Below are 10,000 nucleotides of genomic sequence, written 5' to 3' on the forward strand. Positions count from 1 at the left end.
CTGCAGGTGGGATGTGTCCGTTCCGTCACATCAGTGGGGAGAAGACGGTGGTGTGTAAACACTGGCTCAGAGGACTCTGTAAGAAGGGAGACCAGTGTGAGTTCCTACACGAGTACGACATGACCAAGATGCCCGAGTGCTACTTCTACTCCAAGTTCGGTAAGAGAGACCTCAGACATCACGATGAGAGAGACAACACTACATAAAGAGACCTCAGACAACAACACACATCACGATGAGAGAGACAACACTACATAAAGAGAGACCTAAAGACAACAACACACATCACGATGAGAGAGACAACACTACATAAAGAGAGACCTCAGACAACAACACACATCACGATGAGAGAGACAACACTACATAAAAGAGAGACCTAAAGACAACAACACACATCACGATGAGAGAGACAACACTACATAAAGAGAGACCTCAGACAACAACACCCATCTGTATCTGCTAACTGTCAGTCCCCCCATCTGTATCTGCTAACTGTCCCCCCATCTGTATCTGCTAACTGTCTACTACAGTCCCCCCCATCTGTATCTGCTAACTGTCTACTACAGTCCCCCCCATCTGTATCTGCTAACTGTCTACAGTCCCCCCATCTGTATCTGCTAACTGTCTACTACAGTCCCCCCATCTGTATCTGCTAACTGTCTACTACAGTCCCCCCATCTGTATCTGCTAACTGTCTACTACAGTCCCCCCATCTGTATCTGCTAACTGTCTACTACAGTCCCCCCATCTGTATCTGCTAACTGTCTACTACAGTCCCCCATCTGTATCTGCTAACTGTCTACTACAGTCCCCCATCTGTATCTGCTAACTGTCTACTCAGTCCCTCCCCATCTGTATCTGCTAAGTACTACAGTCCCCCATCTGTATCTGCTAACTGTCTACTACAGTCCCCTCCATCTGTATCTGCTAACTGTCTACTACAGTCCCCCCATCTGTATCTGCTAACTGTCCACTACAGTCAGTCCCCCATCTGTATCTGCTAACTGTCTACTACAGTCCCCCCCATCCCATCTGTCCCCCATCTGTATCTGCTAACTGTCTACTACAGTCCCCCATCTGTATCTGCTAACTGTCTACTACAGTCCCCCATCTGTATCTGCTAACTGTCTACTACAGTCCCCCCCCATCTGTATCTGCTAACTGTCTACTACAGTCCCCCATCTGTATCTGCTAACTGTCTACTAAGTCCCCCATCTGTCCCAGTCCCCCATCTGTATCTGCTAACTGTCTACTACAGTCCCCCCATCTGTATCTGCTAACTGTCTACTACAGTCCCCATCTGTATCTGCTAACTGTCTACTACAGTCCCCCCCATCTGTATCTGCTAACTGTCTACTACAGTCCCCCCCCATCTGTATCTGCTAACTGTCTCCTACAGTCCCCCCCATCTGTATCTGCTAACTGTCTACTACAGTCCCCCATCTGTATCTGCTAACTGTCTACTACAGTCCCCCCCATCTGTATCTGCTAACTGTCTACTACAGTCCCCCCCCATCTGTATCTGCTAACTGTCTACTACAGTCCCCCCCCATCTGTATCTGCTAACTGTCTACTACAGTCCTTCCCCATCTGTATCTGCTAACTGTCTACTACAGTCCTTCCCCATCTGTATCTGCTAACTGTCTACTACAGTCCCCCCCATCTGTATCTGCTAACTGTCTACTACAGTCCCCCACCTGTATCTGCTAACTGTCTACTACAGTCCCCCCATCTGTATCTGCTAACTGTCTACTACAGTCCCCCCCATCTGTATCTGCTAACTGTCTACTACAGTCCCCCCATCTGTATCTGCTAACTGTCTACTACAGTCCCCCCATCTGTATCTGCTAACTGTCTACTACAGTCCCCCCCATCTGTATCTGCTAACTGTCTACTACAGTCCCCACCTGTATCTGCTAACTGTCTACTACAGTCCCCCCCATCTGTATCTGCTAACTGTCTACTACAGTCCCCCCCATCTGTATCTGCTAACTGTCTACTACAGTCCCCCCCATCTGTATCTGCTAACTGTCTACTCTACTGTACAGTACCCCCCATCTGTATCTGCTAACTGTCTACTACAGTCCCCCCATCTGTATCTGCTAACTGTCTACTACAGTCCCCCCATCTGTATCTGCTAACTGTCTACTACAGTCCCCCCATCTGTATCTGCTAACTGTCTACTACAGTCCCCCCATCTGTATCTGCTAACTGTCTACTACAGTCCCCCCATCTGTATCTGCTAACTGTCTACTACAGTCCCCCATCTGTATCTGCTAACTGTCTACTACAGTCCCCCCATCTGTATCTGCTAACTGTCTACTACAGTCCCCCATCTGTATCTGCTAACTGTCTACTACAGTCCCCCCATCTGTATCTGCTAACTGTCTACTACAGTCCCCCCCATCTGTATCTGCTAACTGTCTACTACAGTCCCCCCATCATCTGTAACTGTCTACTAACTGTCCCCCATCTACTACAGTCCCCCCATCTGTATCTGCTAACTGTCTACTACAGTCCCCCATCTGTATCTGCACTACAGTCCCCCCCATCTGTATCTGCTAACTGTCTACTACAGTCCCCCCCATCTGTATCTGTCCCCCCATCTGTATCTAACTGTCTACTACAGTCCCCCCCCCCATCTGTATCTGCTAACTGTCTACTACAGTCCCCCCATCTGTATCTGCTAACTGTCTACTACAGTCCCCCCCCATCTGTATCTGCTAACTGTCTACTACAGTCCCCCCATCTGTATCTGCTAACTGTCTACTACAGTCCCCCCCATCTGTATCTAACTGTCTACTACAGTCCCCCCATCTGTATCTGCTAACTGTCTCAGTCCCCCCCCATCTGTACTAAGTCTACAGTCCCCCCACCTGTATCTGCTAACTGTCTACTACAGTCCCCCCCCATCTGTCCCCCATCTGTAACTGCTAACTGTCTACTACAGTCCCCCCATCTGTATCTGCTAACTGTCTACTACAGTCCCCCCATCTGTATCTGCTAACTGTCTACTACAGTCCCCCCATCTGTATCTGCTAACTGTCTACTACAGTCCCCCCATCTGTATCTGCTAACTGTCTACTACAGTCCCCCCCATCTGTATCTGCTAACTGTCTACTACAGTCCCCCCCATCTGTATCTGCTAACTGTCTGCTACAGTCCCTCCCCCCATCTGTATCTGCTAACTGTCTACTACAGTCATCTGTATCTGCTAACAGTCTACTACAGTCCCCCATCTGTATCTGCTAACTGTCTACTACAGTCCCCCCCATCTCTGTAACTGTCTACTACAGTCCCCCCTATCTGTCTGTCTACTACAGTCCCCCCATCTGTATCTGCTAACTGTCTACTACAGTCCCCCATCTGTATCTGCTAACTGTCTACTACAGTCCCCCCCATCTGTATCTGCTAACTGTCTACACTACAGTCCCCCATCTGTATCTGCTAACTGTCTACTACAGTCCCCCATCTGTATCTGCTAACTGTCTACTACAGTCCCCCCCACCTGCTAACTGTGTGTCTGCTAACTGTGTACAGTCCCCCACCTGTATCTGTGTGTCCCCCATCTGTGTGTCTAGGAGAGTGCAGTAACATCTGTATCTGCTAACTGTCTACTACAGTCCCCCATCTGTATCTGCTAACTGTGTGTCTCTGTGTGTCTCTGTGTGTCTCTGTGTGTCTCTGTGTGTCTCTGTGTGTCTGTGTGTGTCTCTGTGTGTCTCTGTGTGTCTCTGTGTGTATCTGTGTGTCTAGGATCTGAGTGCAGTAACAAGAGTATCTGTAACTGTCTACTACAGTCCCCCCCATCTGTATCTGCTAACTGTGTGTCTCTGTGTGTCTCTGTGTGTCTAGGTGAGTGCAGTAACAAGGAGTGCCCCCCATCTGTATCTGCTAACTGTGTGTCTCTGTGTGTCTCTGTGTGTCCCCCATCTGTATCTGCTAACTGTGTGTCTCTGTGTGTCTCTGTGTGTCTCTGTGTGTCTCTGTGTGTCCCCCCATCTGTATCTGCTAACTGTGTGTCTCTGTGTGTCTCTGTCTGTCTCTGTCTGTCTCTGTGTGTCTCTGTCTCTGTGTGTCTCTGTGTGTCTCTGTGTGTCTGTGTCTCTGTGGAGAGTGCAGTAACAAGGAGTGCCCCCCATCTGTATCTGCTAACTGTGTGTGTCTCTGTGTGTCTCTGTGTGTCTCTGTGTGTCTCTGTCTGTCTCTGTGTGTCTCTGTGTGTCTCTGTGTGTCTCTGTGTGTCTCTGTGTGTCTCTGTGTGTCTCTGTGTGTCTCTCTGTGTGTCTCTCTGTGTGTCTCTGTGTGTCTCTGTGTGTCTAGGAGAGTGCAGTAACAAGGAGTGTCGTGTGTCCCCCATCTGTATCTGCTAACTGTGTGTCTCTGTGTGTCTCTGTGTGGTCTAGGAGTGCAGTAACAAGGAGTGTCCCCCATCTGTATCTGCTAACTGTGTGTCTCTGTGTGTCTCTGTGTGTCTCTGTGTGTGTGTCCCCCCATCTGTATCTGCTAACTGTGTGTGTCTCTGTGTGTCTCTGTGTGTCTCTGTGTGTCTCTGTGTGTCTCTGTGTGTCTCTGTGTGACTCTGTGTGTCTAGGAGAGTGCAGTAACAAGGAGTGTCCCCCCCCATCTGTATCTGCTAACTGTGTGTCTCTGTGTGTCTCTGTGTGTCTCTGTGTGTGTCCCCCCATCTGTATCTGCTAACTGTGTGTGTCTCTGTGTGTCTCTGTGTGTCTCTGTGTGTCTCGGAGAGTGCAGTAACAAGGAGTGTCCCCCCCATCTGTATCTGCTAACTGTGTGTCTCTGTGTGTCTCTGTGTGTCTCTGTGTGTCCCCCCCCCATCTGTATCTGCTAACTGTGTGTCTCTGTGTGTCTCTGTCTGTCTCTGTCTGTCTCTGTGTGTCTCTGTGTGTCTCTGTGTGTCTCTGTGTGTCTCTGTGTGTCTAGGAGAGTGCAGTAACAAGGAGTGCCCCCCATCTGTATCTGCTAACTGTGTGTGTCTCTGTGTGTCTCTGTGTGTCTCTGTGTGTCTCTGTCTGTCTCTGTGTGTCTCTCTGTGTGTCTCTGTGTGTCTCTGTGTGTCTCTGTGTGTCTCTGTGTGTCTCTCTGTGTGTCTCTCTGTGTGTCTCTGTGTGTCTCTGTGTGTCTAGGAGAGTGCAGTAACAAGGAGTGTCGTCGTCCCCCATCTGTATCTGCTAACTGTGTGTCTCTGTGTGTCTCTGTGTGTCTAGGAGAGTGCAGTAACAAGGAGTGTCCCCCCATCTGTATCTGCTAACTGTCTACTACAGTCCCCCCATCTGTATCTGCTAACTGTCTACTACAGTCCCCCCATCTGTATCTGCTAACTGTCTACTACAGTCCCCCATCTGTATCTGCTAACTGTCTACTACAGTCCCCCCATCTGTATCTGCTAACTGTCTACTACAGTCCCCCCATCTGTATCTGCTAACTGTCTACTACAGTCCCCCCCATCTGTATCTGCTAACTGTCTACTACAGTCCCCCCCATCTGTATCTGCTAACTGTCTACTACAGTCCCCCCATCTGTATCTGCTAACTGTCTACTACAGTCCCCCCATCTGTATCTGCTAACTGTCTACTACAGTCCCCCATCTGTATCTGCTAACTGTCTACTACAGTCCCCCCCATCTGTATCTGCTAACTGTCTACTACAGTCCCCCCATCTGTATCTGCTAACTGTCTACTACAGTCCCCCCATCTGTATCTGCTAACTGTCTACTACAGTCCCCCCATCTGTATCTGCTAACTGTCTACTACAGTCCCCCCCATCTGTATCTGCTAACTGTCTACTACAGTCCCCCCCATCTGTATCTGCTAACTGTCTACTACAGTCCCCCCACCTGTATCTGCTAACTGTCTACTACAGTCCCCCCCATCTGTATCTGCTAACTGTCTACTACAGTCCCCCCATCTGTATCTGCTAACTGTCTACTACAGTCCCCCCATCTGTATCTGCTAACTGTCTACTACAGTCCCCCCCCACCTGTATCTGCTAACTGTCTACTACAGTCCCAGTCCCCCCATCTGTATCTGCTAACTGTCTACTACAGTCCCCCCACCTGTATCTGCTAACTGTCTACTACAGTCCCCCCCCCATCTGTATCTGCTAACTGTCTACTACAGTCCCCCCCATCTGTATCTGCTAACTGTCTACTACAGTCCCCCCATCTGTATCTGCTAACTGTCTACTACAGTCCCCCCACCTGTATCTGCTAACTGTCTACTACAGTCCCCCCATCTGTATCTGCTAACTGTCTACTACAGTCCCCCACCTGTATCTGCTAACTGTCTACTACAGTCCCCCCATCTGTATCTGCTAACTGTCTACTACAGTCCCCCCATCTGTATCTGCTAACTGTCTACTACAGTCCCCCCATCTGTATCTGCTAACTGTCTACTACAGTCCCCCCATCTGTATCTGCTAACTGTCTACTACAGTCCCCCCATCTGTATCTGCTAACTGTCTACTACAGTCCCCCCATCTGTATCTGCTAACTGTCTACTACAGTCCCCCCATCTGTATCTGCTAACTGTCTACTACAGTCCTCCCCATCTGTATCTGCTAACTGTCCACTACAGTCCCCCCCATCTGTATCTGCTAACTGTCTACTACAGTCCCCCCCATCTGTATCTGCTAACTGTCTACTACAGTCCCCCCCCCATCTGTATCTGCTAACTGTCTACTACAGTCCCCCCCATCTGTATCTGCTAACTGTCTACTACAGTCCCCCCATCTGTATCTGCTAACTGTGTGTGTCTCTGTGTGTCTCTGTGTGTCTCTGTGTGTCTAGGAGAGTGCAGTAACAAGGAGTGCCCCCCCCATCTGTATCTGCTAACTGTGTGTCTCTGTGTGTCTCTGTGTGTCTCTGTGTGTCTCTGTGTGTCTCTGTGTGTCTGTGTGTGTCTCTGTGTGTCTCTGTGTGTCTCTGTGTGTATCTGTGTGTCTAGGAGAGTGCAGTAACAAGGAGTGTCGTCCCCCCATCTGTATCTGCTAACTGTGTGTCTCTGTGTGTCTCTGTGTGTCTAGGTGAGTGCAGTAACAAGGAGTGCCCCCCCATCTGTATCTGCTAACTGTGTGTCTCTGTGTGTCTCTGTGTGTCCCCCCCCATCTGTATCTGCTAACTGTGTGTCTCTGTGTGTCTCTGTGTGTCTCTGTGTGTCTCTGTGTGTCCCCCCCATCTGTATCTGCTAACTGTGTGTCTCTGTGTGTCTCTGTCTGTCTCTGTCTGTCTCTGTGTGTCTCTGTGTGTCTCTGTGTGTCTCTGTGTGTCTCTGTGTGTCTAGGAGAGTGCAGTAACAAGGAGTGCCCCCCATCTGTATCTGCTAACTGTGTGTGTCTCTGTGTGTCTCTGTGTGTCTCTGTGTGTCTCTGTCTGTCTCTGTGTGTCTCTCTGTGTGTCTCTGTGTGTCTCTGTGTGTCTCTGTGTGTCTCTCTGTGTGTCTCTCTGTGTGTCTCTGTGTGTCTCTGTGTGTCTAGGAGAGTGCAGTAACAAGGAGTGTCGTCGTCCCCCATCTGTATCTGCTAACTGTGTGTCTCTGTGTGTCTCTGTGTGTCTAGGAGAGTGCAGTAACAAGGAGTGTCCCCCCCATCTGTATCTGCTAACTGTGTGTCTCTGTGTGTCTCTGTGTGTCTCTGTGTGTGTGTCCCCCCATCTGTATCTGCTAACTGTGTGTGTCTCTGTGTGTCTCTGTGTGTCTCTGTGTGTCTCTGTGTGTCTCTGTGTGTCTCTGTGTGACTCTGTGTGTCTAGGAGAGTGCAGTAACAAGGAGTGTCCCCCCCCATCTGTATCTGCTAACTGTGTGTCTCTGTGTGTCTCTGTGTGTCTCTGTGTGTCCCCCCATCTGTATCTGCTAACTGTGTGTGTCTCTGTGTGTCTCTGTGTGTCTCTGTGTGTCTCGGAGAGTGCAGTAACAAGGAGTGTCCCCCCATCTGTATCTGCTAACTGTGTGTCTCTGTGTGTCTCTGTGTGTCTCTGTGTGTCTCTGTGTGTCCCCCCATCTGTATCTGCTAACTGTGTGTCTCTGTGTGTCTCTGTCTGTCTCTGTCTGTCTCTGTGTGTCTCTGTGTGTCTCTGTGTGTCTCTGTGTGTCTCTGTGTGTCTAGGAGAGTGCAGTAACAAGGAGTGCCCCCCATCTGTATCTGCTAACTGTGTGTGTCTCTGTGTGTCTCTGTGTGTCTCTGTGTGTGTGTCTCTGTCTGTCTCTGTGTGTCTCTCTGTGTGTCTCTGTGTGTCTCTGTGTGTCTCTGTGTGTCTCTGTGTGTCTCTGTGTGTCTCTGTGTGTCTCTCTGTGTGTCTCTCTGTGTGTCTCTGTGTGTCTCTGTGTGTCTAGGAGAGTGCAGTAACAAGGAGTGTCGTCGTCCCCCATCTGTATCTGCTAACTGTGTGTCTCTGTGTGTCTCTGTGTGTCTAGGAGAGTGCAGTAACAAGGAGTGTCCCCCCATCTGTATCTGCTAACTGTGTGTCTCTGTGTGTCTCTGTGTGTCTCTGTGTGTGTGTCCCCCCATCTGTATCTGCTAACTGTGTGTGTCTCTGTGTGTCTCTGTGTGTCTCTGTGTGTCTCTGTGTGTCTCTGTGTGACTCTGTGTGTCTAGGAGAGTGCAGTAACAAGGAGTGTCCCCCCCCCCATCTGTATCTGCTAACTGTGTGTCTCTGTGTGTCTCTGTGTGTCTCTGTGTGTGTCCCCCCATCTGTATCTGCTAACTGTGTGTGTCTCTGTGTGTCTCTGTGTGTCTCTGTGTGTCTCTGTGTGTCTAGGAGAGTGCAGTAACAAGGAGTGTCCCCCCCATCTGTATCTGCTAACTGTGTGTCTCTGTGTGTCTCTGTGTGTCTCTGTGTGTCTCTGTGTGTATCTGTGTGTCTAGGAGAGTGCAGTAACAAGGAGTGTCCCCCCCATCTGTATCTGCTAACTGTGTGTCTCTGTGTGTCTCTGTGTGTCTCTGTGTGTCTAGGTGAGTGCAGTAACAAGGAGTGCCCCCCCCATCTGTATCTGCTAACTGTGTGTCTCTGTGTGTCTCTGTGTGTCTCTGTGTGTCTAGGTGAGTGCAGTAACAAGGAGTGTCCCCCCATCTGTATCTGCTAACTGTGTGTCTCTGTGTGTCTAGGTGAGTGCAGTAACAAGGAGTGCCCCTTCCTCCACATCGACCCAGAGTCTAAGATCAAAGACTGTCCCTGGTATGACAGAGGCTTCTGCAAACATGGTACGTCCTTTCTCTCTCTCTGACTGACTCACTGACTCACTGACTGGCTGACTGGCTGACTGACAGACTGACTCACTGACTGACTGGCTGACTGGCTGGCTGACTGACAGGCTGGCTGGCTGACTGACTGGCTGACTGACTGACTGGCTGACTTGACTGACTGACTGACTGACTTGACTGACTGACTGACTGACTGACTGACTGGCTGACTGACTGGCTGACTGACTGACTTGACTGACTGACTGACTGACTGACTTGACTGACTGACTGGCTGACTGGCTGGCTGACTGGCTGGCTGGCTGACTGACAGGCTGGCTGGCTGACTGACTGACTGACTGACTGACTGACTCACTGACTGACTGGCTGGCTGGCTGACTGACTGGCTGACTGGCTGGCTGACTGGCTGGCTGGCTGACTGACAGGCTGGCTGGCTGACTGACTGACTGACTGACTGACTGACTGACTGACTGACTGACTGGCTGACTGACTGACTTGACTGACTGACTGGCTGACTGGCTGGCTGACTGGCTGGCTGGCTGACTGACAGGCTGGCTGACTGACTGACTGGCTGACTGACTGGCTGACTGACTGGCTGACTGACTGACTTGACTGACTGACTGGCTGGCTGACTGGCTGGCTGGCTGACTGACAGGCTGGCTGGCTGACTGACTGACTGACTGACTGACTGACTGACTCACTGACTGACTGCTGACTGGCTGACTGGCTGACTGGCTGGCTGACTGGCTGGCTGGCTGACTGACAGGCTGGCTGGCTGACTGACTGA

The 10,000-nt window shown here is 50.3% G+C and overlaps 1 protein-coding gene across 1 annotated transcript in view; it reads left to right on the plus strand.

Annotated features, from left to right (window-relative positions):
• Window positions 1-6: 6 nt before the first annotated feature.
• Window positions 7-10,000, plus strand: part of LOC127922184 (cleavage and polyadenylation specificity factor subunit 4-like) — a 12,978-nt gene continuing 2,984 nt past the window's right edge. The window contains exons 1-2 of the mRNA XM_052505865.1: window positions 7-159; window positions 9,121-9,216. Of these exons, the coding sequence (XP_052361825.1) occupies window positions 12-159; window positions 9,121-9,216 (244 nt within the window). The 5' untranslated portion in view covers window positions 7-11. The remainder of the gene's footprint in view (window positions 160-9,120; window positions 9,217-10,000) is intronic.

The sequence above is a fragment of the Oncorhynchus keta genome, unplaced genomic scaffold (genome assembly GCF_023373465.1).
Source record: "Oncorhynchus keta strain PuntledgeMale-10-30-2019 unplaced genomic scaffold, Oket_V2 Un_contig_24886_pilon_pilon, whole genome shotgun sequence".
Taxonomy (NCBI): domain Eukaryota; kingdom Metazoa; phylum Chordata; class Actinopteri; order Salmoniformes; family Salmonidae; genus Oncorhynchus; species Oncorhynchus keta.